This window comes from Epinephelus moara, chromosome 24 (assembly GCF_006386435.1).
Source record: "Epinephelus moara isolate mb chromosome 24, YSFRI_EMoa_1.0, whole genome shotgun sequence".
Taxonomy (NCBI): domain Eukaryota; kingdom Metazoa; phylum Chordata; class Actinopteri; order Perciformes; family Serranidae; genus Epinephelus; species Epinephelus moara.
The window spans coordinates 25,034,947-25,061,036 of NC_065529.1; the positions used below are offsets into that span (position 1 = coordinate 25,034,947).

At 41.4% G+C, this 26,090-nt stretch overlaps 2 protein-coding genes across 5 annotated transcripts in view; both read left to right on the plus strand.

Moving 5' to 3' along the window:
- Window positions 1-3,387, plus strand: part of LOC126386666 (FYVE, RhoGEF and PH domain-containing protein 5-like) — a 31,071-nt gene extending 27,684 nt beyond the window's left edge. For 2 of the 3 annotated variants that reach the window (XM_050039153.1, XM_050039155.1), the window contains exons 18-21: window positions 274-410; window positions 535-660; window positions 807-961; window positions 1,493-3,387. In XM_050039153.1, coding sequence (XP_049895110.1) covers window positions 274-410; window positions 535-660; window positions 807-961; window positions 1,493-1,529 — 455 coding nt within the window. In that variant the 3' untranslated portion in view covers window positions 1,530-3,387. The remainder of the gene's footprint in view (window positions 1-273; window positions 411-534; window positions 661-806; window positions 962-1,492) is intronic. The other variant, XM_050039156.1, reaches the window with a different exon arrangement.
- A 6,415-nt stretch (window positions 3,388-9,802) lies between these two features.
- prkcda (protein kinase C, delta a) lies at window positions 9,803-25,561 on the plus strand. 2 transcript variants are annotated; one of them, XM_050038645.1, is made up of 18 exons: window positions 9,803-9,931; window positions 13,259-13,388; window positions 13,551-13,750; window positions 13,841-13,907; window positions 14,904-15,060; window positions 15,556-15,587; window positions 15,793-15,878; window positions 16,425-16,554; window positions 16,637-16,737; window positions 18,781-18,877; window positions 19,044-19,174; window positions 19,467-19,640; window positions 19,732-19,823; window positions 21,828-21,890; window positions 22,776-22,914; window positions 23,057-23,245; window positions 23,509-23,637; window positions 24,528-25,561. In XM_050038645.1, the coding sequence occupies exons 2-18, from the start codon at window positions 13,280-13,282 to the stop codon at window positions 24,684-24,686; spliced, it is 2,055 nt and encodes a 684-aa protein (XP_049894602.1). In that variant the 5' UTR covers window positions 9,803-9,931; window positions 13,259-13,279; the 3' UTR covers window positions 24,687-25,561. The 2 variants fall into 2 exon arrangements, with proteins under 2 accessions (XP_049894602.1, XP_049894601.1); XM_050038644.1 differs by having other exon boundaries at window positions 9,812-9,931; window positions 13,256-13,388.
- Window positions 25,562-26,090: the final 529 nt, after the last annotated feature.

Genomic DNA, 26,090 nt, shown 5'->3' on the forward strand with positions numbered 1-26,090 from the left:
CTTTCCTGTCCATTAAAGGCATAAATGCCCTAAAGAATATCTTTAAAAAAAATGTTATTTTCTCCAATAACATATTTCACATTTGTGGAAAAAAGTCACTCATGCATATCCTCATTATGATTCAGCAAATAGGGATGTTGCCTCTGCTTTGGTAATGTTCAGGCCCCAGAGTTGCACAATTAGCCTTCCATGTTACTTAGTTTCTTAGTGAAGTTGTTAACATCCTGCCCCAGCTCTCTGCTGTGGTTTAAAAGCATTTGCATATTTCTGCAGGGGGAGACGTGTCTGCACCGTCAGCTAAGAGTAGCCCTCGTCCAAACCGCTCCAGTCGTCCTCTTTCTGCTGTGTTCCAAAACATTCATCCTCCCAACATCTGGAGACACCGGAAAGGCACTCTCTCCTTCAACCAGGTAGGCCTGCCACATCAGAGGGCCGTGTGCACTGCATAGATTACTGAATAGTTGATGATGTGGACGCCATGTCTTAGGTTAACCCTGATAGTTATCAGTCTCCTCCTGCTCCTGTTGTTTCCAGGTGACAGTGTCAGAGGAAGGCTCCATCAGTGGCACTCTGCAGCGCAGCAAGAAGAGCAAGAGGAACTGGAAGAGACTGTGGTTCCTCCTAAGAGACAAGGTGCTTTACACCTACCGAGCCCAAGAGGTGAGGGGAAACATGCACTCCCCTTTAACCTGAACAGCACATCTTCACACTCACACACTCTACACAGTGAGGTCTATAACCAGCATAAGTAAAATGGCTGTATCTTACAGTCATTTCTGTTCTTCTAACGAATCCTCTGTCTGCAGGAGAAAGTAGCGTCAGAGAGTTTACCTCTGCTGGGTTTCACTGTGAAGCTACCCGAGCAGCAGGGGGGAGAGGAAGAGGCCAACATCTTCCAGCTTTACCACAAAAACACTTTGTATTACTCCTTTAAAGCTGAGGACAACTTCACAGCCCAGAGGTGAGAGGCACGGCTTCCTGATGGCAAATTTCCACAATGTTTAGAGTGTAAAGATATCAGTCTAGTGACTCAAAGGGCTGCTACTGAAAAGCTGCTATCTAGGGGAAAAAAGCTTAGAAAAACAATCATGTTTTTAACTTTCACATTACTCAGTGGGTCCCACGGGATTTTATCGGCCCCGTATGGGTAGTTTTCCCTGACCCATAGACGACCATGTGACCTTTGACTTGACTGGTCAGTAGTGGAAACATGAGCAACACCAAATTAGGAGTTTCAGTGTTTTCTCTGCACAGCAGCAATGTGTTGAGTTTACAGGAACAGGAAAGCTACTTACTCCTCCAGGGCAGTATACTTTAATTTTTCATATCCAGGAGCACGCTATAAAATTAGCTCAGTTAATAATGCCGCTATACGTCATGCTGACAGGTCCAGAATTGGAAGTATTTAGATGAAGCAGACTGAAATGACTCTTTTAGCACAACTGCAGTTTGTGCTGTTTGTCTCCTAATGTAAAATCCTCTCTTCATACAGGTGGGTAAACGCCATGGAGGAAGCCACAGTTTTATAGGATCAGCTACTGCCGAAAATAGAAGTCTTCTGCCTCTCTCCTGCTACAAACAGACTGTGAAACCAAAAGGGGGAAGATAACGATATTTGATTATGTCTGCAAGTTGTAACGTGGACTGAATAAAAGACGACATCTTGTTCTTTTAGAGGGGACACGATTACCTACTTAGTCAACCTCCAGTGTCCCGGCCTGCTGTTACCGCAGGTGTGATGCTGAGAGCCACGAGAAGCGTTGGCCCAAATACCTGCCAGTGTGGAACATTACATTGATGTGACCTGTATTTCCCCCAGCAGCTGATCAGCAACATTCCTCCAAATCATGGGGAAGATTTCAAGTATTTTTTTCAATGTATAAAATATTTTATAAACAACCTAAAGAAATTATTTCAATAGCTGAACAAACGTACGCATCAAAGGTCCAGTCTGTATGATTTAGGGGGATATATTGGCAGAAATGGAATATAGTAAGTGTTTTCTTTAGTGTCACCTGAAAATAATAATTGTCGTGTTTTTGTTACCTTAGAATGAGCCATTTATATCTACATAAGGAGCTGGTCCTCATCCACAGAGTCCACCATGTTTCACAGCCATGTTTCTACAGTAGCCCAGAACGGACAAACAAAACACTGACTCTAGATGGGGCCATTTGCTTTTTCTCATTGGCCACTGTAGTCAAACAGCACTGCTCCCGGTTAAAACCTCCTGAACATCTGGATCAGAAATGAAGTGAACACGAATTAAGTTATCTGAGAAAAAAGGCGAGCACACATTAGCAAGTGCTGGGCTAGTGGCCTGTCTGTGACGAGCCAAACAGCATTGGAGAAACACTGATTTGTAACGTGAAACTGCTTTAATCAGTGTTTTTACTGGTTTAAATCAGGTGTTGTGTTTGTTTGGGAGAGGAAGAGACCTCTGCGGATAATTTGGCTCCTAATATAAACTTCCTGATCAATGAACACTGAAGGAATCCTAACCAAAGTTCACGCTGAGCACATAGAAGAAGTTTCAGCTGGTCACAATTTGCAGTCCTCACTGCTAGATGCCACCAAACAGTCATTTTACTGTTGTTTCCAGGGAGGCTGGAAAATTGGTAGCACATTTCAACCTCACTCAAAAATGCCCAAATTTGGAATGGCCTGATCTTCGGGAAATTAGTTATGCCTTCATTTCAACATATATTCCTCCACTGGATTAAGTGCATCTCTATGACTAACACCCTGAAGCACAGGCTGTATCAAAGAATGCGTAATGTTATATGTATAGATGTGTCTGTAGCCATGCCATGCACTGTACTGTTGGAGATGGTTCTGCCAGTGATTATAAAACGTTTATATGCTTCTTTTGCACTGACATAAAAAGGAATGAACCTGAATAGGAAATATGAGTGTACCTGCATCACAGAGGCCGAAAGCTTCAACTACTGTACTTCACTTACTTGATTTACTAAACATACTTTTTAAAAAATGTTGCCAGTTATGTCATAATTGTTTGAAATACCTAAAACAAGTGTAATGTAAATATATAAAGACTCCACATCCAGTTGTGCACAGGTGTTGCTGCCCTGGACTGAACCATGAATCACTGATATCACTGATCTACATCATCAGTGTCTTTGTACTGTAGCTGAGGATTTATTACGTTTGAATTTCTAACACTATTATATTAAAACAGTAAAGGAGGCGTTAACAATGGAAACTGTCTGTGTCTGTGTTTTCTCTTCTTCATCCTCCTCATCATGGGCGGATTGTGAGACCATGGGCCCCGATGCAAAAGGCCCCACCACCTCTCCGACACGGGGGCAAGACATGTAGACTCTGGTGCTTTTTCTTCTTTTTCATTGATTGCGTCTGTTTATAGTCGATTTGTGTGAGGAAATTTTGTCTCTTCATGGTATTTTTTTGTGTTTGGTCTTTCTGTGTCTCTTTGAGGTCATGTTATGTCTCTTTGGGGTAATTGTTACGTCTTCTTTTGGTCATTTTGTAGTTCTCTGGGTTAATTTTCTGTCTCTTTGAGGTCATTTTGTGTTTCTTTGGGGTAATTATATGTCTTTTTTAGTCGTTTTGTGATTCTCTGTGTTAATTTTCTGTCTCTTTGAGGTCATTTTGTGTTTCTTTGGGGTAATTTTATGTCTTCTTTTGGCCGTTTTGTAATTCTGTGTTAATTTCCTGTCTCTTTGAGGTCATTTTGTGTCTTTTTCTTTGGTTGTTTTGTGTCTCTGTGGTTGTTTTACCCAGTTCTCTAGGTATTTTGTGTCTCTTTGAGGTAATTTTATGTCTTTTTTTGGTTGTTTTGTGATTCTCTGTGTTAATTTTGTGACTTTCCGAGCTAATCTTGTGTCTCTTTATGGAAATGTTTGTGTTTTTTGGCCTTTCTGTGTTTCTTTGAGGTAATTTTGTGTTTCTTTGAGGTAATTTTATAGTCCTCTTTTGGTCCTTTTGTGATTCTCTGTGTTAATTTTCTGTCTCTTTGAGGTAATTTTGTGTCTCTGTGGTTGTTTTGCCCATTTTATTGATATTTTATGTTTCTTTGAGGTAATTTTGTGTCTTCTTTTGGCCTTTTTGTAGTTTTCTGTGTTAATTTTCTGTCTTTTTGAGGTAATTTTGTGTCTTTTTCTTTGGTCGTTTTGTGTCTCTGTGGTTGTTTTGCCCATTTTTATAGATGTTTTGTGTCTCTTTGCAGTTCCATTGCATCTCTTCGTGGTTATTTTGAGTCTTCCTGGTCGGTACATGTTGATTTGAGTGACATTTTGCATATGAAAACCAAAGAGGCCCCTGAGACTGTGGCCCCCAGGCCTGCGCCCGTTGGGCTCGTTCAATAATCCATCCATGCCCCTCATGTCCTCTAGATGGCAGGTGGACTAAACGTTAAATTACCACAGGCTGACATTGACTTCCTGTCACCATGTCCTTGCAGATGGAGCTCAGTACATACATTGAAAATATAAACATTATGCCCCCTCCCCCATATGAGTCTGCACTGACATGCAGTCAATGTGAGGCCTGATCTGATGAAACACCAAGCTGGCAGGCGCCTCAGATCACATTTTGAGCTGTTTGGGAAGACACCAGGGACGGAGTGATGTGCAGACCACTGTGCTGCGCGGCCAAAGAAAGGCCAGGCCTGCTCTGCTTCTCGTCTCCCCCCCCGAGGCTGCCTGACCCAGAATGATATTAGGCAGAAAGTTTGCTTTCTGGGGCTCCTGAAAAGTTGCAGACACCTCGTCCTATATAGAGGACGGATCATTCATCACCCTGCTCTCCCTCTCTAGCCCCATTTCTGTGTTCTCCCTCCTCTGTCGCATCGCTCTTTTATTTAATCTTAGTCGTGTTTTTGTTCCTTTGTGGCTATTGTTATGACACAATACACAAATTCCTTTCAAATGACAGCTTTTTTAAAAGTATGTATCATCCCACGTTTCCTGCAACTGTTCCTTCTCACTGAATCCATCTGCTGGAATAACCTCTCTTAATTGGCTGTGGTTCAGTGCTGAGTGGAAAATGTACTTGATGTCATCTTTATACAACACTGACACTGAGTGGTTGCCAAGACACAAGAACAAATAAGATAAAATAACCCTAGTTTACGTGAATACAGAAGTGTTTTCTGACTGCTTCTATATGTAAAACAGAGCTGCCGTGTTTGTATTTTTACCATACAGCACTTCTGCTTATGATTCCTCTGGTCACAGCAAAGCAGCAAAAAACAGGAAATGGTTAACGTGAGCTGGTTGCAGAGTAAACAAGACAAACTGGAAAGTTCAGTTGCACTTTTAATGATCCCCTATGTGCTAATTAATTATAAAAACAAGTGATGAAAGCCTGCTGTGAGGCTGATGGTGGAAAACACTTTTTATAGTGGGGCAGCAACAGTGTAATAATCCAAGCTTACTTCCATATCGCTGCAGGCAGGAGCAATGCAGAGAGAAGCACATAATCAATCATACACACACAGCCTACTCAATAAGGTCGGACACATTCAGCTCTGTTATATGTGCTCAGCCTCAGGAGTCATCAACAGCTAATGTCAAAGAAGCTGATATATTTTTCTGAGCTGAACTTCCCCATCTATGGCTTTTTTTCTTACCCCTGATGCTCCAACAATGGAGTTGTGTTGTGAGTTGTTTTAAAAGACAAACTTTCTGGCCATTTTCAGTTTTAGTCTGAGAAGCCAGTGCAGTGTTTGTGTTGATGTCGTGAGTTACAACAGCATGCCTTCTCATCTTTGTTGTGTGGGCGGCAGATCCTCAGGGGTAAAGAAAAGACTTTATTACGTAATAGTCGGAGATTTAAATAAAAAAAAAAAGACTGAGAAATAGGACATTGGGGAAAATAGCCGTGTCCATTTGACATTGGCTTGACATTTCTGGGTTTGCACCTTGTCTTGTGTCTCTCGGCGCCCTTCAGAGAGGGGGGGGGGGGGGGGGGGAGAGAGAACAAAAAGATGTGTACAGGCTGTAAGAAGAGAGGGACACACTCTTATGTCCCACTTTGCAAACTCTCTGCAGCCTACACTGCCAAGTCAATGTTACACCTATTCCACCTCCCCTAAAGCTTTAAATAGCCCACTCTCCCTCAACAGGACAAACAGAGAGGAACACACAGCCTTCAGCACACTCTGCACCTACGACTGAACATTTGTTATCCGTGTTGCCTAAACATGGAGCCTGCATCGTGCTTTCCATTCTCTTGCGACCATTCTGTCATTGACAGCTATCTGCAGGGAGAGGAGTATAAACACGTGTCTGCAGAGCCGGCAGCTGTCACTGAGGGATGTAAAATCTGTCCAGAGTCTTTGAACCGCAAGAATAAGACACTCAGGGAATTGTCTGTCTTTTTCTTTTATATTTAAAGGATAGTTCGACATTGTAGTAAAAAAAAAAAAAACTTTTTCTTTTCTTTTTTTGCTGAGGACTAGAAGATTGATGGGCAACCACTCCCATATCTGTCGCTTCAATATGGAGCTTGTGGCAACACTCAGTCAGCATAAAGACTGGAAACAGGGTGAAACAGCTCGCATGGCTCTGTCCAAAGGCAGCAAAAAACAACCTATTATGGCTTCTAAAGCTCATTTATCAATATGTTATGTTTCATTAAACCAGTTGTGTTTCATGTACCGGACTATTCCTTGGCTGGGACCAGTTGCTAAGCAACCAGAGAAGACCCCAGGAAGTCCCTGCTCCCAGCTAAGAAATAGTCCAGCATAAAACACCCGTAAAACAAAGAACTTGGGGTTTTACAAAAGCAGGGGGGCTGAAAACGAGGCCAATGCAGAAGTGTCAAAAACTGCATTTCCTCAAATGGCCACTTGAGGCTGGCTCCAGAAGTGAGTCAGTGCCACAAGTTCTCATTCCAAGTCGTTGCATATCGCTACTTTGTCAGTGGCCTTTCTTGTCTATATATTACGTGCTAGGTATCCCTCTGCATTTGCTGCTGATGTTCCAGGACACAGCTACCAACATTGGAACATCAACAAAAGCACATGGTTATGTTAAGGAAAAAACATCATGGTCTGGGTCTACATCGATACGGGAAGTGAACACCAGCCTCCCGTGGAAAGTCCAGGGTTTATTGGATGAATCCACCAACATACCATACAGCCACGACAGGTGCTGTCCGGCCAAATTATGAACTGACGCCATCCATCCGTGTATTATACTGCCACTACAGGTGCCGTCCATCATATTCATATCATTACACTGCAAAAGGTTATTTCCAGCTGTGTTACATACTGACACTGCTCAGCTGTGTTACATACTGATGCTGCCCGGCTGCATATTATTCCGCCGCCAAAGGTGGCTTTTGGCGTCAGATGTCTGCCGAATGATCAGCTTCACAGCAGAAATAAAAACATGTTTACACCTGGTACAAAAAACAATTTTGGTCCCTTTTGCTAATTTCCTTGTTCATGACGAACAAGTGGGTACCTTGTGTTCACAAGTCACTACCACGGTTGGTTGGGTAATGTGACCATAGTGTAACCCCAGTTTAACAGAGTATAGGTGTAGCTATAGCTCTCGGTATTTCAGTCTGTTTTCAGTTCATTAAAGTTAATTGTCACATTTTGGTCTCCTAAAAAGGTTGGTGGTAAAGGTTTGGTTGTACTAAGGCCCTCAAAGGAGTAGGGTGTTTCATTTTTCCAGTACATTTTGTTTTAATGGCTTTAAGTATGTTTTTGCAAGCAAAAGTTAGCATTAAATCATTACAATTATCCATAGCGGTAAATGAACCATGCTTAGCAATTCAGCACCTAGTATCAGGGTTAGCTTTACCATATCATCCCCATATGGTCACCTCTGGCTCCAAAAATCCAAAATGGCAACAGCCAAAATGCCAAACTCCAGGCTCCAAAAGGGGAGCCAACAAACTAATGGGTGATGTCACAGTGCCTTTGTCCATTATTTTACACAGTCTATAGTTTTACACTATATGTTTTGTATGTATTAAACTAAGTTAAGTTAAGTTTATTCACTTTATTAATCCCCCTGAGGGGAAATTCAATGTTTTCACTCTTGCTTGTCAATTACACACAGGTCTGAAAGACACACACATGCACAAACAGGACCTATACATGCTATAAACTATCGAGGTGTAGCTTCTTCATTGATGAGCATTTTGTGCTGATGGTGGGTGGATTTTCTTATCTTTGGACAGAGCCAGGATAGCTGTTCCCATATTTAACAGACATACTGTATTCAGTATGCCTTGCCAACAATGAAAAAAGCTAAAATAGACACATATATATATTTGTGACCCTTAATTACAGGTTCTGAAATTAGTGTTGGCAGAATTGGTAGGCATTTTCCCTCTAGATTGATTTTTAGTTGCCTAGAGGATGTAATAATATTCAGTATTAATAAAAAAATCATCTTGTGACAACTACATATATATTGTTGGACCTCTTGGGGTGGCAGTGACCCTAATAAAATCACAACCTATTTGTGTACTAACACACTATAATAGCAAACTAAGCTATAAGTGCTGGAACTTTCTCCCGTCCGTGCCCAGCTGAGTCGTACAGCCATATGGATACACTCCACGCAAGGGGAGTTTCTTTGTGGATCTTCATCATCGGACTCTGTGTGCTAAATTTAACATCCGCCTGTTTAACAGCCTATACATCCCACGGGTGGACCATGACAGTTGGTATGTGTGGTTGTGTATGTTTGCAAGAAGAGAAACAGGAGGATGTTCCTGGAGCTTTGAATGTACATCTGTCAGAGTCAGAGAAGAGCAGTCAGGCAGGCAGTAAAGGTTTTCAGTGCACACACACCTAGTCTTCACTGCAGACGTCCTGTGTCTGCCATGACTCACAATTTGCCTGTTATGTAAGTGCTCGGAGAAGAGAGGGGAACACTGGCACACCTGTGCCCGGTCAGCCTGTCCCTGGCAGGGTTCACTTTACATTCACTTTGCACTATAGCAGCACATACAGTCTCATACTTTTAAACCGCACCTTCACATTTAATCATGACTCACTCTGCAAGAATCAATCTGCCACGTTCCTCATTTATGTTTGTTCACTTGAGCCAATTTTTTTTATTAGTGTCATCCGATGGGAATAGCCTGCCCTTGCTCATTTGTGCAAACATATATTTGGATATGTGTGTAGGGTGTGTGTGTGTGTGTGTGTGTGTGTGTGTGTGTGTGTTTGTGAGGGGGTGGGTGCAGGCATGAAATAAATAAAGGATGTGGATAATTTGGAGTGCTGCTGTGTTAGTTTAGAACAAGAAAAGATCCTTTGGCCGCAGGAGCCAAATCTGCCACCTCCTCACCGGCTAAAAAACCTCGCTCAAACCTCAAAACTACCCCCGCAGCCTACAGTATACCAGCCACGTGACCCCACCCCCTGCCACACAAACACTTTAAGTGGAAAAAAAAAACCCATCTCTTCCCCCACATACTAGGCTATGCTACAGCAATCTAGGGCACACTCACCAGCAATGCAGATCTTTATCTACAGTTATAGTTGCCTGGGCAAGTTTTCTCAGCTCAGGTGATCAACAGGTCTGCAGCAATGAACACACACATCATGATGTTAATCGGCCAGAGGGGCTTAAAATGGAAAATGGGTGGTTGAGACATATTAATGTGTGAAAGACAAGTGAATGTTCCAACTCATGTGGAGATGTAATAACTGACAGGACCTTTATGCAAAATAGGGCAACTGGGTGTACTGAAACTACTAGGGCATTCAGACCACTGTGTGTGTGTGTGTGTGTGTGTGTGTGTGTGTGTGTGTGCGCGCAGCAGGTAAACGTCACAGCTTGCCGAAAAAGCCACCGCGAGCGCGCGCCACACTTCCTCAATCGACGGAATCAGAAAGCGAAAAAACGAGAGGAAGAGAAAAGACCAACTTTCGTCGTGCTGCGGAGATCAAGAGCCAGCGCCAAGTTTGCAGGACGAGGTGAGACTGCTCTTATTGTTATTTTTAATCGAGGGTTTGTCACAAGAGTTAGGGTTTTTTGGGGAGTTTGCAAAGAGTTGCTCAAATACCACAAACAGACCCCCTCTTCTTCTTCTTCTTCTTCTCCTCTCATATATGGGGAAACGAACTGTAGCGTTCAACCGTAACCGTTGGCGCTAACGTTAGCTTATTCATTACACTTTGTCAGACTTAAAACGTACGTTAACTTACTGCAGCACAGTTAACACAAAGTCTACGCGTTTTCTAAGTCAATTACAAACGTTGTCACCGCCTAACAAGCAATTCTGACTGACATAATCACCCCCGACCAACTTTTTCGCATACCGTCGCCTCGTTTAATTAAACCGAAGCGGTGCGACGGAATCTGTCAAATGTCGGATTATCTGGCGCTACGGGGTCCCCGATGGAAAAAAAGGCTGATTGGTTGGTCAAACATTGGCAGGTGAAGTGTTATCAAAGTGGCCGCCACTGTATGCTTTGACAGCTCTCAAAATTTGTGACCCTATGTTGATACAATGGGGTCACTTATTAACACAGTGTTAGCCATGATGGCTGTATGGAATTCCAGTTCAGGTCACAGAATCCCACGGGTCACAGGATACGTTACAACACCGGGCGTGAGGAGGAATGCGGGCAGGTTTAGACAGCAAAGACAGGGGAGCTCCTTTTTTCTGTCTTTCTTTATAAGTAATCAGTTACATGTATGCGTCATAAAGATAATCTGATCGTGAGGTGTGAGGTGACATCTCTGCAACTGACAAGCGACCACATCCTTCAGAGACAAATGTTGCAGAGAGAAAATGAGATGCACTGACTGATTCTAATCAAATGGCTGCAAGGTCACAGCTGTAGTTTAAATCACTGTCACAACTTCACGGACTTTGTGACTGCAGGGTTTCAGTATTTGAACTTGATGTGTAGGATTTAAAACTGGTTGCAGTATGTTCATGGCATAGTTACACTTTCACCACGTGTGTTAATGTGTATGTGTGACTCAGAGAAGTAGGCTGCATGTGAGGACATGCTTTCATCACCAGCTGTAAGAGTGTAGCTTAATACAGACAAGACTGCAAAATTAATGCTTACATTTTGAGGTGGTGATAACATCCATATCTCATTTTTCTGTATTTTACTTCTCTCTTTTTTCTTGTCACAGTGGAGCAATTTCACCTTCACTTATTAAATCAAATCATTATAAGATAAGTTGACAGTAGTATTAGTATACAATTCAGTCCAGCACTCAGGCATTACAGACATCTAGACAAGCTACTAATGCCACTACTACAGCTGTATTATACACTATGCACCCAGTACCTGCGTTATAGCTGCTTATCTTACTTTTTAAAATGTGATGTTCAAATACAAGCACACATGCAAAAAACAGAGTTTTGTTTAGTGTGATGACAAGGAAGCCCAGATTCTGGCTGTAATAATATAATAACATAGTCTAGCCTTCAAAGTGCGACTTGTTACTGCTGCCAACAAACAGGCTTTTGTTTAAGTCATTAATGCCGCTATCAGGAAGTCAGTTGTGTGAAAATGAACATTAGGAAGTTAGGTGGAAGTTTGCAAGTTACATTACACTGGTGCATGGAACATAACTACTGAATTTACCAGATGGAACAAATCGAAACTGCACATGAACAGATTGAGAGATAATCAATCACTACAGCCCTCAATAACACAGTGTGCTTGCTATTGATTAACGCCAAAAACCCTGACATACAACTCACAGCAGCAGTGGGTGAGTGACTGAATATGGCCCTTCATCACCCTCCCCTCTTAGTGCATACTTTTTTTCTTTTTTACTTGCCTGTGTGTGTGTTTTTCAGTGTCTTACTTCTCTGGTCTCAGTGTGGGCGGTTATGGGTTCAGGATTGTGAATACCATCTAGGCCTACTGTGGTGCGCTGCATGTTTGTATTTGGATTAGCAACATGTTGAGGCTCGCTTGGGCTTTGTAGTACAGGAAAACACCTCCACTGCAGCTGCAACCTTTCAGAAACCATACAGTCAAGAAAACAGTGACAGAGAATCAAGCAAGTAGCACAGACTCAGCTAATTCTGGCACTTTGACATTTTTGGTTTGACATGTGAGACAGCATGGGTGTGACTGAAGTGCCTGGCCATTGGCCAACATGTGAGATTGACACCGTGTCACCCTTTTTGCATCGCACATACAGAAACTGGAGCATGCGGTTTTACAAAAAAAGTAGTGGTTCAATCTGTAGCACATGTAAACTTATGCAACCAGTAAAAACCAACAGCAACCAGCCTAGTATGTAGGGTGACATTAATCTCTCATCAGTGTGTCAGCATAAATTTCACTTCTATTGCATGTGGATGGGACTAGGTTTCATCATCTTTAATTAATTGATTTAATTATTTCAACTAATTAATCATTATGTCTCTCTATCTCAGATCTCTATCAAATAGCAGAATTCATTTGCCTTTTCCAACAAAAAAGTCGGATATAAAAACTGTCATAGAGGAAACATCAGAAATACAAAATATGAGGCATATGACCATTATGTTGTTGTTGTTTTTTTTCTACCTTTAGCGACCAGCTTTAGCATCAGATAGAAACACCTTTAATAGTCAGTCCTCCACACACAAACAGGTGTTGTTGATGGAGGTGTAAAAATGTCTTGTGTCCCTCCTCCATGCGGGTGTGACTGACTAGAAAAGTGAGATGAAAAGTTTATAAATATAGAATGTTACATTGGTTTATTCTGTACACAGGACAGCTATTGCATTGCATATCTGCCCGCATGTCTGGATATTATTTCATCTTTCGTATTTTCCTCTATAAAGGGATTTTTTGGGGGGAGTTTTTCTTATCCAAATCAAGGGTCTAAGTTGAGAGGGTGTCGAATGTTGTATAGATGTTGTAAAGCCTCTAAAGGGAAATTTGTGATGTGCAGTATTGGGCTATGTAAATTAAAATTGACTTGACTTCAGTAGAAGTCGCTCTGCCCGTGCTGACACAGCCATCTACTGTTTTTGTATGTAGGTGCAGGTGTCTGACAGGATGTGAGAAATATGTTTTATATATATTTCTCAGATGTCAGTTAAAGGAGCACCATCTTATCTTCTCTCTGTGATATTGTTTGGTCTTACCATGTACTGATAACACTTATCTTAATGTTTAACTTTGAGTAAGCAGTATTGCTGCAGAATATGCAACAGTGTGTTAATGAGATAATAAATGGATTTAATGGTGAACTGTAGCTGTGTGTATAACTAACATGTTATTTTAGATAAATGTCACCAGGGTAACACTGTGTTTATCCATCCTTGAAAGCAGGTGACCTTGGTACTCGTCACCATGGCTCCTTTCTTGAGGATCGCCTTTAACTCGTACGACTTGGGCGTCCTGCCTCCTCTGGCCGACCCTCCTTTCTGTGCAATCAAGATGAAGGAGGCGTTGACAACTGGTGAGAAACTCTTTGATGGCCTACACCACCCTGGCTTTTAGAGACGTTGTTGTTTCTATGAAAAGGATGTCCCTCCCCTCTCATTTCCTGCTCTTGAAACATCAAATGATATTTTTTTTCTTGTTTGTTTTTTTTCTTCTATGTCCATCTTTCTCTTCCTAGAACGAGGGAAGACCCTGGTTCAGCGGAAACCCACCATGTATCCGGCTTGGAAGGCCACTTTTGATGCGCACATCTATGAGGGTCGTGTGCTGGAGGTACTGCTGATGAAGACAGCGGAGGAGCCGCTAGCTGAGGTCACTGTTGGAGTGTCTGTCCTTGCTGAGCGCTGCAAGAAAGCCAACGGGCGCGCTGAGTTCTGGGTAGGACATTACAGACTGTCCTCTGTCCCTGCAAAGCAATATCTCAGGCTGTGAAAGTGTAACTGTCTTTGTGTCAAACTGTGTGTGCAGGTGGATCTCCATCCTTCGGGGAAAGTGATGATGGCAGTACAGTATTTCCTGGAGGGAGGAGATACAGGTAAAGGAAATAAAACTGAAACATTCTGTACTTTCCTTTGTTCTCCGCTTGTGGACATTTTTCCTGTAATCTTTATAATTTTCTGTAGCTCTGTGGTTGTTTGTTTTCTCTGGTTCTCTAATAGTGGTCCATCTTTGGGTTACCCCTAGTCTTGGGGCAAGGCGATATGGAGAAAAACAAATATCTCAATATTTTTGAGATATCGATATTGCAACTGTATTTTAGGATTGACTGCTGGTGCCCTCACAAATAGTTATCAGCAATGTGGATATAATTGTTCTGTGGGTAATGGCAAAACAGCTCAAAGAGTGTGATTAGTACAGAAAATTAATGCAGCCTTGAAAACAAGGAAAAATAGCACTCACCGTATTAAGGTATCCAAACTCTAAGATGATATCTAATCTCATATCGCAGTATGGATTTAATATTGATATATTTCCCAGCCCTTAACCCCAGACCCTTAGAGGAGGAAGCTGGCCCATTGTGTACTTGATCCCATCCATGATTACTTCCAGACCCTAAAGATGGTGGCCTGTCATCAGCTTCTGATTCAAGTGTTGCTAAATTCTGATCAGCACATAGGCATATGGGACATAACATTTTTTTTTCTAACTTTGTCCCTTCTACTTCTGGGTGAATAGTATGAAAAAGGGGAAGAATCTCATCTACATCTGCTGCTAACTTTACCCAAACACCATGTTGATAAACCTTTATAAACAGCTCCACAGCCAGCTTGCCTGATTTTCAGGCTGTAGTCATCATAGCTTTGATTTTAAACCTCCACCCTTATATACACCCAGACTGTTCAGCCACTTATCCGTAGTTTTCTTTGCTAATTTAATCTTATCACTCACAGACATTCATGTGAGCAGTTCCTTTGGGTCTCCATTGGATTATCATGAAAACAATCGATTTGTAACATATACAAAATGACCTTTGTTTGTCCTACACAGTGTTATTTGGTGACTGATCTGTGTATCTCTGTGTATCTTGAAGAGAATAAGCAGGCTGCTAAGGAGGAGGAGGCTCCTACCCTGAACCGTAGACGAGGGGCCATCAAACAGGCCAAGATCCACTTCATAAAGAACCATGAATTCATCGCCACGTTCTTCAGACAGCCCACTTTCTGCTCCGTGTGCAGAGAATTTGTCTGGTCAGTCTACTCTTCAGCCCTATAAACAAACCTTCAAGGTAGCTAAAGGGGAACTCATAAACCACAGATCAGATAAACTAAAGCGGCAACAGGACGACACAGTGAGATTAAGAACATAGTGTTTGGGAACTTTATGATATTTGGCAGCATTTTAACACTGTCTGAGTCGGCTGATTTACCTCTGAGTGAGATGAAGGGGTTCTCTACAATGTTATTGATACAATCAATAAGGCCAAGTTCCCTTTTGAATTGAAACGTCTGTCTGTGGAAATGTAAATGTTTGTCATCTTGTGATGGCTACAGATGTGCTTTGAAGCCCATTTTCGTCTCTCAGGAGAGGAAGTTTGCACAAAAAGGAAACTGATACACAAATCGGCATGGGCGTACTGCAGCTGTACATTATCACTAACTAAGTGATTAATCAGCAAACTATTCACATTCACATGATCAAAGAATGATACAGGCTGACCCATTTGTGTCACTTGCCTTCCACAGGGGACTCAACAAGCAAGGCTATAAATGCAGACGTAAGTGTACAGTAATTTAAAAACTCTTGTGCTTTGTGCAGTACTTCAAACAGCAACCCAAAAGATGCATGGTGTATATATTAAAAGATATGTACTTCACTGTTTTGTTTGCATGGCCAGTGTACATTACATCCTAAGATCAAATTACACAAATCTGTTTTATCTTGTTTTTTTTTTTTTGTTTTTTTTGTTTTTTTTTAATCAGAATGCAATGCAGCCATCCACAAGAAATGCATAGACAAAATCATCGGCAGATGTACCGGTACTGCTGCCAACAGTCGGGATACTGTGGTACGTATCACATATTTGAGTACACGATGTACTGTGAGCCGTCTCCATATGTCTCACAATTTCAGTCTAGTGTGGGCTTTTCTCATTCTTGTTTTTGCTGTTGTAGTAAAATATCCCTGTTTACCTGTTTGAACAATGATGGCAATATCATTGCACTGGCAGGTGTTGCTGGGTCTAAGTTTAAAACAAAGGCAGACACCGGTCAGTGTCCACTGCCAATAATGATCAATAATCATCAGTATGGGGAGATAAAGACAATCAAAGACCAGCTGACCTAGATAATGGTTGCATGGAAATAATCAAGCACACACATGGGGTGTGGTCTCAAAGAAGCACTTCAAATCAGTGTCGTTGTAGACAGGGAACTTTAATCCAGCAGTGTGGTCACTTGTGACAGAGTAAGCTCAGACAACAGCAGACGACAAAGCAAAAGGAAAGATAGAAATGAGGCAGGTGCGCAGGCCTGTGAAGTGTCGCAAGCCGCTGGTTAGAATTCCTTTGTTGCCGATCATTCGAGGAGATGATGAATCCCGTTTGTCCCCACAGTTCCAGAAGGAGCGCTTTAAAATCGACATGCCGCATCGTTTCAAGACCAACAACTACATGAGTCCCACCTTCTGTGACCACTGTGGAAGTTTGCTGTGGGGTCTCGTCAAACAAGGCCTCAAGTGTGAAGGTACAGTGCAGATATGATTGACTAATGATCGGAGTGTAAGTGTGCGTTTGTCTTTAACAGCCTTTTTTTGTCCTGTTCTTAGATTGTGCCATGAATGTCCATCACAAGTGTCAGGATAAAGTAGCCAACCTTTGTGGTATCAACCAGAAACTACTAGCTGAAGCGCTCACACAAGTCAGCCAGGTGAGTTCATGGAGACTGACGCAAGTTATTCAATGTGTGGTCCAATCAAGTGTCAAGTCAGAGTAAAGGCTAAAGAATTTGAAGGACAAGCCTGACTTAAGTGACATACCACCTAATTAAATCACACCAGGGCTCTCTGAGACACTGAATATCTGATTACATTATCTCTTAGCTATTGGTATACTGGGTTGTTAGTCTGGAGGCGAGTCTGAAGCAAGCTCGGTAACACTTTTTTTTTTTGGATGTTGTCCAAGTCCAGGGGTGTTACTGAACTATCTTGTGGCAAAAACACAGCAAAAAAATCACAATAACTTTGTCTTTGTCTTTTTTTAAGGTTATTTTTTGGCTTCTTTTTTTTTTTTTGGCTTTATTAGATAGGAAAGTCTAGCTTTAAGTGGGGAGAGAAAGAGAGCGGGTATGACATGCAGCAAAGGGCTGGAGTTGAACAGTGAGGACATGGTCTTTGTTCACGGGGCGCCCGCTCTACTAAGTGAGCTAGTGGGCACCCCTGTAACTTTGTCTTCTTAATGATGATAAATGAAACTACATGTCTGCATTGTATGATCTGTATGATACATTTTTTTGCTTTAATTTGTTATTATGATGTAAATGTTGATTGTACAGTGTAATGGCTATAGAATAATGGCACCACTGGTTCCCTATAAGCCTCCCTTTCACTATGCAACTCTGTCTGCCACACAATATGATCTGCCGGCAAAGTGAACGCTCAATTTACAGCACAAAGGAAGTGCTTTGATCACTGCGCAACCAAAATAAGAGGAGGATATTATATGCAACCATTTTTATTGAGTGTGCAAGTAAAAATTTAGTGCAGTCACTCATATAAACGGGTCTAATGTAGATTAAATGCACATCAGCAGTTCCATGTCATAAATGTCTGGAGTGTGACGTGTTTGAATTGTCACTGCTCTGCCTTTTTTATAAATTGTGATCGTTTGGTCACATATCTTACTGCGTCCAGGTGTCGTTTCACTCCCTCTTCCTCTCCATGTGTTTTTTCAGCTTCATTGTGAAGGGTTGCTGTGTTTATTACAACTTCAGCAATACTTGTTACCTTATGTTTGACACAGTCACAGCTCTGCTCCCTCTCTGGAAGAGCAGCTCCAGTGTCTTGGCCCGTCTGTGGCACGGCATCCGTCAGTGTTAATAGGCAAACACTTCTGAGGTGTAACCAATGCAAGCAAACAATGCTTGTGGGTGGGACATTGAGCGAGTCTACAGGGTGGTGACAGCAGAGCAGTTGGGAGAAGTGTTCCTAGAGGGATTTTTACCCTCTCTTTTGGTTAAAATTAATAGATTTCTGTTAGAAAGAGCTTTCTGGGAGAAAGCTTACAAGAAAAACGTCTCCCAGACATTGGCATCAGAGCCATTATCGTGCAATTTTTAAGACTATGTGCTGGTTTGACCAACTGAGAAAGTTGGTAGCACTGGTGGAAAAGTTAGTCTAGAGCCCTGCGGTATCTATCCCCAGTTATCAGCATCAGTGCAAGTTCTTTCCAGTTACTATCCCCAGTAGAGGAAATGGCGAACAGTGTAACAACTGAATTAACTGTGGAACATGTGGTAGTTACTGGGTTCATCTTAATATTATCTCTGACAGTCACATGACATGACATCACTCATTGTTTACTAACACATTATGATCCCTTGATAGTAAGTTAATTATCACCGTTGACTATCAAAATAAAGTGTAACCATCAATCTGAGCGTCCCATGAATGTGAAACATCCAATCCGCAGTGTATGTTGATGAATTGTTGAGGATGCGACATTTGACCTCAACAGGAACTTGAGTGTTCTGTCCTGGTGTGTTTAAGGACTGGCTTGTTGTGGAATCCTTAGCTATTTTCTTTTTACAGGCCCTTAAATGTATGTTTTCTGATGGACAGTCAGAGCACACCATCATTGTTTAGGAGAAGAATCAGATATAATGTGTTGATGTTGGATATACCACAGCTAGATGGGTAACCACTGCTTGGAAACTATTTGTCTGTTCTTAATTTTTCTTTCTCAATTCCATCAGAAGTCATCCACCCGTCGTTCTGATCCAAACCTGCCTAATCTGCCTGATATTGGAATCTACGATGAAGTGAGCAAGCTCGCTGGACTGGAAATAAATGGTCAGTGAGTGCTTTTTTGTATGTGCATGTACTTAGATGCATTAATGTGAGCAGTATATGATCAGTGGTGATAATACTACTGCAGAATAATATACAAAAGTGTTCAATATTTAAGATATATACATGAATAAGTAATTTTTATGTGTGGTAATTGTTTGTCCATTAGATACATCTCCCTATGGCAGACTGTGGGAGGGTTCCCACCCACGGCCTCAGTCGCGTATTACCCATTTGACCCGCATCAACGTGGACAACTTCATCTTCCACAAAGTCTTGGGGAAAGGCAGCTTTGGGAAGGTACAAAGTCACTATGTCGGTGTGATGTTAACTGTGAGACTGCTGTTTTAAATACCCCGACCCAAGAGTGAGAGGATAACCATGAGTGAATCAGCAACACTCCAGTCAACATTTATCTTTTACACTGCCTCATATAAAAATAATCTGTATATGTACATAAAATGTGGGTGCTTGATCAAACTATGAACTGCAGATAAGGTGTTTTACATTTATTTATTCTTAATATTTCAAGCATCATGGTCTTATAAGTCTAAAAACAAGCTTCTCCTCTTTTCTTCTCTTCGCCTCACAGGTTCTCCTGGCAGAGCTGAAGGGTCGTGGAGAGTATTTTGCAGTGAAGGCTCTGAAGAAAGATGTCGTGCTAATGGATGACGATGTGGAGTGCACTATGGTTGAGAAGAGGGTCTTGGCTTTAGCCTGGGAAAACCCCTTCCTCACACACCTTTACTCCACCTTCCAGACCAAGGTAGTCCACTTCCATCTCATTAATTTTCAATCTATTTAACATCACTGGCTGGGTTTGTTTCATCAGTACTTACATTGAAACTTATCAACAGGAGCATCTGTTCTTTGTGATGGAGTATCTGAACGGAGGAGACCTTATGTTTCATATTCAGGAGAAAGGGCGCTTTGAACTCTACAGAGCCACGTGAGTCAAACCTGTCATACAGACATAATAACAGACTAAAGAACCACACCTTCCACCTGCCCTCATTACTTGGTGCCTTTGAGTTCCTGTAGCTGCACATGGACTCACACATACAGAATCAGTGAGCTGATGGAAAGCAGATACTTGTAAAGAAGACACTATGTTTACACTCCCCATGTCATTCTTTATCTCTCTTCCATTATGGGCTCTTTTTGTTTACATGATATACTGAATCCTGCTGGACTGGAGATGGCGTCCATTATTGTAGCTGCTGCTCACTGGCAGACTGGCCTTGTAAGGGCTGAGCAGCTCTCAGTTCATCTGTGCTGTTTGTATGGGGAGGTATCAGTTACTACCACCCACCTCTGTACTCATCATGCTGTGGGAAACCCTCCAGAAAAAAAAAACAATGGCACACTGGTAAAAGAGAGCATTGTGAAGTCTAAAGCTTGGTGTCACCTGCGCCACTGCCAGCTTAAGTTTTAAAAAGTCTCACATTTACAAGCATAGAGATGGAAGTGAAACATTTCTTTGCAGGTGCTGTTAGACCTGTGCACCTTCTTTTAAGAATGTTGCCCCAGTAAATAGTAAACAGCGTATTTATTTCACCTTGTTGAAATAGGACAGTCATAGTTGATAGAACAGGCTCACCACAAGTACCATTCATAGCTTTTCTGCAGTAAGTAAGTCTTTTATGGTGTTATGTTCACAAACTTGGGAGCAAAAATAAACAAGCTCAGTTTGTAAAATGCCGTAAAGATTAGATAAAGCCAGCTTGGTTTCATTCTTGGCATCAGAGGAAAACAAAGATATGCACAGTAGACTTTGGCACATGCTGTGTTGTGCAAGCTACTTTATGTCTTAAAGAATGTCATGACTATCACTGCATAACCATAATATTTCTTATACACTATTATACTCTGGTATTGTTTTTGAACATGCTGGACTGGGTTTAAAAAGCAGGTTGAACACTGACATTAAAATGTTGTCTGCCATTACACTTCCTGTAGTTAAACTGGTGGCTGTGTCCTGGACCCATGGGATGACAGGAGTAATTCTCTACTTAGCAAACACAGACACCTGATCTCGTGTTGGCACCCACTAAAATCCTCCTCACTCAGTGACTGTATTCAGCCTGGGTGGATAATTTACCCTCAGTGAGTGAGAAAAGGAGAGTGAGCTGTTTCATTATCTCAATGCATTCATTTTCTAAATCAAAACATGCTTTTGTGTTTGTTTACATATATTTGTAAAAGTGATAAACAAGCTCGTGTGTTGCTGTACAAGTTGTCACAGTGGAATGAAAAGTATCTCCTAGATGTGGTTATGCAATACTCCTGAGGCAGCATCTGAAGTGCAGAGAACTTCCCTGTTCTCCCAGTGGCAACTGCTAACCTGTTGACCCAGTGTTGTGGAGAGTCTTGTCCAAGCATCCTCACATAGCAGAGCCCAACTTACTTACACATATCTAGGCTCCATTTTACATTATGTTTTGTATTTGTAGTGTTGTTTGCAGAGCATGTACGCATATAGATGTGCAAATATACGTGCACTTTCTACTCTGTTGTGAGAGAGCTGCATTTGTAAAGGTTTTTAATAAGAGATGATCAATAGATAAAACCTGATGAGCCTATTCAGTCCATGTCAGTTTATCATTTACTGCGAACAACCAGTTATTGGGTCAGAGTGGAAGCTACTCCCGTCTCCTCTCAGGACTCAATCGCTCCACCTGACACAGATGACAAGAGAAGCGGGTCGGGCTTAGGCTAATCTTTCGGCTCACCGCGGCTCTCGGGTTTCACATTATGAGAGCGTTATTCACCTGTCTGCTACTCCATACAAATGTCCTCCTCAATAATTCAGCTCTACACTGAAACGAGTCTGCAGTGACACCAGTGTGCAGCTGCCAAGTCACTAGTGAGATAGCCACAGCGCTGACCTGTAGCTTTCCACCAGAGATGAGTTGCTGATGTCTGTCTGTCTTTGCCTTGTTTGTTCTCCCAGGTTCTACTCCGCTGAGATCATTTGTGGGCTTCAGTTCTTACATACAAAAGGGATCATCTACAGGTCAGAGCAAAAATATAAGTTACACCTGGATGAGCAGTGCATACACTAAATGACCATACTGGTGGTAATTGTTCATGTTGTACCATATTCTGTACAACACAGCTGACCATATTGGACTATTTTCCTATCTTCTGCAAAATAAAGACACAGACACATTGCAAGTGCAATGTCAAAATGAACTTGATGACACTTGAAACTTGCTTGGTTAGGTAATCCCACGCATTTTGACACTTTGTTTTCTGAAAGTTTCATTACCACTGTGTGGTAATGCAGTTGCGAGCAGGGTCTGTTGAGGAAACTGTGACTTTGTTCATTTCTTGCAGTAAAAACCTGCCTCTAAAATCTCAGTAATAGTAGAACTGCTTGTGATTGTATAACCATGTAAACATAATAATATCTTACACCACATTACACATGAACAGTGGACTAAACGTCGATGGTTTACTTATCTCATGCAAGTTTCAGATCTTCAGTTTTTCAAGCCGTAGTGAAATAATCTGAACCCAGTGGCTGCCTGGAAATAAAAACTAAAAATTTATCAATATGACAGCAGTAAGTAAGTGCAAAAAGACAATTAAGACACGCAGAACCACTTGCTTGGTTCTTATAAACACTTAATAAGCGGTGAATGATGAGATTTGTGTTGTAAGGCAGTGAGCATTCGAGATTTCACAGTCCATCTGGCAGAACTTCTTAGCCTGTCTTTTTTTCTCTCACATAATAAATCCTCTAACAGTCCATTTAAAACATGCAAACAGTAAGTGCCATTCTGACTTAATTCTAATAAACACAAAATTGTGAGATCAAAACCTAGAATGGCACATTCATCTATCATCTTTGAAACTGTGCTCATTTCCAATCCCGCTGTGATTATTTTCTTTCCAGAGATCTTAAGTTAGACAACGTAATGCTGGATCATGAGGGACACATAAAGATCGCCGACTTCGGCATGTGCAAGGAGAATGTGTTTGGAGAGAATCGTGCTACAACGTTCTGCGGCACTCCTGACTATATTGCTCCAGAGGTATAGTGTTGTTTATTCAGAGATGCTTTCTTGTTTTGGAATATTCAAATGTGCAGCTGATTTGCTTTTATTGTTCGGCATGCAAACACGTGTTTGTGTCCGTCCAGAATAATTCTCATTTATATATTGTGTATGAACTCAGATCCTGCTGGGACAGAAATACTCATTCTCCGTCGACTGGTGGTCATTTGGGGTGTTGCTGTACGAAATGCTGGTCGGTCAGTCGCCTTTCCATGGAGATGATGAGGATGAGCTGTTTGAGTCCATCCGCATGGACACTCCCCACTATCCTCGCTGGATCAACAAGGAGTGCAAAGACCTGCTCGAGCGGGTCTGTACCATACCTGTTATACAAAATACATCTGTCGTAGAGCTCCATTTCCGTTTTCTGAAAAGTCTGGTGTTTCCATGTTTGGTTATTTAATGGTTTAAATTTAAGGATCACATGCTCTTGTACAGGATGAGAGAGTTCTACAGCTCCTGGGTTGATGCAGTCAAATTCAGTGAAATAATGCAAATGTATGTAACTGATAAGGAGCTGTTTTGAGATGTAATGGAGCACATTTCTTACTTACTGACTTTATTTCCCTGCAGTTGTTCGAGAGAGACCCTACTCGCAGGCTAGGAATCGTGGGTAATATCCGTTTACACCCGTTCTTCAAGACCATCAACTGGCAGGCTTTGGAGAGGAGAGAGATTGAGCCCCCCTTCAAACCAAAAGTGGTAAGCCCAATGTAAAAGTCACAGAGGATTAAATTATGAAAAAAATATTGATCGTTTGCTGTGTGACGATTCCCTCTTTTTTTTTTTACCATTCTGCTGAGATAGGTTTGTTGTCACTTGAGGTTGTCAAAAGTATTGATACCTCGATACTTTTTCCGGTACCATGTGTTTAATACCATGCAGTCTCCATTAATTATACATTTGGCAGGCTTGAATGTAGCGAAACTATAATAAAACCAGATCCCCAATCAGATTTTCAACCCAAGATGTAATTACTAGTAACATCATTAAAAATGTGTTAGTATTTGTTCAGTGACTTTTCTGCACCACCACTGTGTGCAGATAAGTAGTAAAAACAAAAAAATTGTCCTATTTTGTTTGCAGAGGTCTTTTTTGTTTCTCTGCCATGGTATTAAATAGGGGTATAACGATGCATTGATCTGGATATATATGGATATATCTATATCTATCTCCAGTGTCATCAATGCAAAGTGAAAACCATCTATGCAAATTGTCATCTTGAAGATATGCCTTTATTTTGAAATTGCCATGGCACATCTGTGTCACTGTTTTCAGCCGAGCACGCCTCCTTCGTAAACAGTCAAACAGTGCTGGCAGCCTAGCACCAGGCAGATAATGGCAAGCAGCCAGGAAAAAGACAATGAGGATGTTTTCTGACACTGTCTCATATTAATTACAGGCGCCTGAATTGAACTGAACAGAAACTGTATCGTGGCAGACTTTGTGATATCAGCAAATATAGTATCGTTGTCCAAAGAATCGATATATTATGGTGTTGTGATGGAACTTGTGATATTGGTTTTTTTTTTCATACTAGTACTGTATCGAAGTTCAACATTTTGATATCTTGACGTCATTGTCAATTACAGAAAGCACCGAACGATTGCAGCAACTTTGATCGGGAGTTCCTCAGCGAGAAGCCTCGTCTCTCCTACAGCGATAAGAACTTCATAGACTCCATGGATCAGACGGCGTTCGCTGGCTTTTCCTTCATCAACCCTAAGATGGAGCACCTTTTAGAAAAGTGACTGTTGTGACGACAGTCAGACGAGGGTTACATCTCTACTGCTGACGGACAGTTCCCTTATTCTGTCACATCGTTAAACTTGCACATGAGTGAGCTGTTCCACAATCAGTATTTGTGTGACCTTATTTTAAGCACAAACTATTCTCCTTGGGTACGTGTAGAAACGATAAGAGTAGAAACGTGCCCTTGTACTGTACATATTGACGTTATTGTGTTTGCGTGCATGCTTATTATTTGTCTAGGTTGTGAAGGCCTGTATGAGTAATAATATTAGAGCGGGAGGTTGAAAATCCTTACATTCCACTCGACGTCGCCGCGATCATCCGCAGCCATTTTGTCCCTTTTTGTAACATTTAATTTAACCCAACTGGGGATGAAAAAGTATGAAGAGGGAAGGAAACCTATAGGAATAATCTGTTTACTTCAAATGTAGTGTTTGTGTGAGTGAGTCAACTGCATGTAAACAAACCTCAGACCAACAAAAACCCTCGTTCATCTTTAAATATAGATTAATAATGAATGTTATCTGTCGTTGAAACATCTGAAATCTTGCCTTCGACTGGATGAATCATGATGACAAAGAACTTGCAGTGATTGACTCCTGTGCCATGTAAAGAACAAATGTAAACAGTGACAGCTGCTCTCAGCTGAATTGAAATGTCCTGTCTGTGGACGGGTGGATGCAAAGGGTGAAGTAAAGGTACGAGGCTTCAAAGAGTGTGTGGGAAGATATTGAAACGCTGTATATAGAAAATGTATATGTATATTGTTGTAACATGTATATTGGTTCGCTAAGGATGTACTTTTTTTTACTGTCTCCATCTTTTACATCTGATTAAAAAACCATGAACTCCCAAGTCTGATGTCCTGTTAAAAAAAAACATCTGCAATTTAGATTGTTCTCATTTTATAAAAAAGGAATTTAAGGAGGTTAAGTCAGGTCAGGGCTTATCTGTGGTGCAAGGTGACTAGTCACTGATAAAGGGTTTTTTATACTGTTGTATTTAAATATTCTCATATGAATATTCATTTTGGGATAATTTGTACTGATTTATTTTTGTGTTTTAAAGTGATTCATTGTGTATTTTTATATGCTTTTGTCTGTATTGGTTTGCAACATCTTGGGACCATTTTTTAAATAACTATTCTCACTTTAACACAATCCCTTGAGTTCAATGGATTTTGTGGATCCATAGATAAACCAGACCACATTAAATTAAAAAATCAATATCCTTCGATGACCTATCATAGACTGGTCCTCTCAAGATCAATATACCTTACAGAAGACAGTTTTGTATGCTTTGTTTGGGTAGGATAGACTTTGTTACCTGCTCAGGGACATAAACCACAATAAAATTAATTAGCAAATTGTCCTTACAGTGATGCAGAGGTGCTTATGATTGGC

Excerpts from the sequence above, each read along its gene's own strand:
- prkcda (XM_050038645.1), top strand. The coding sequence starts at position 13,280 with ATGGCTCCTTTCTTGAGGATCGCCTTTAACTCGTACGACTTGGGCGTC. Across the intron at positions 16,555-16,636 it reads ACAAGGCCTCAAGTGTGAAG|ATTGTGCCATGAATGTCCAT; the intron begins GTACAGTGCAGA and ends TCCTGTTCTTAG. Across the intron at positions 19,824-21,827 it reads TTTGAACTCTACAGAGCCAC|GTTCTACTCCGCTGAGATCA; the intron begins GTGAGTCAAACC and ends TTGTTCTCCCAG.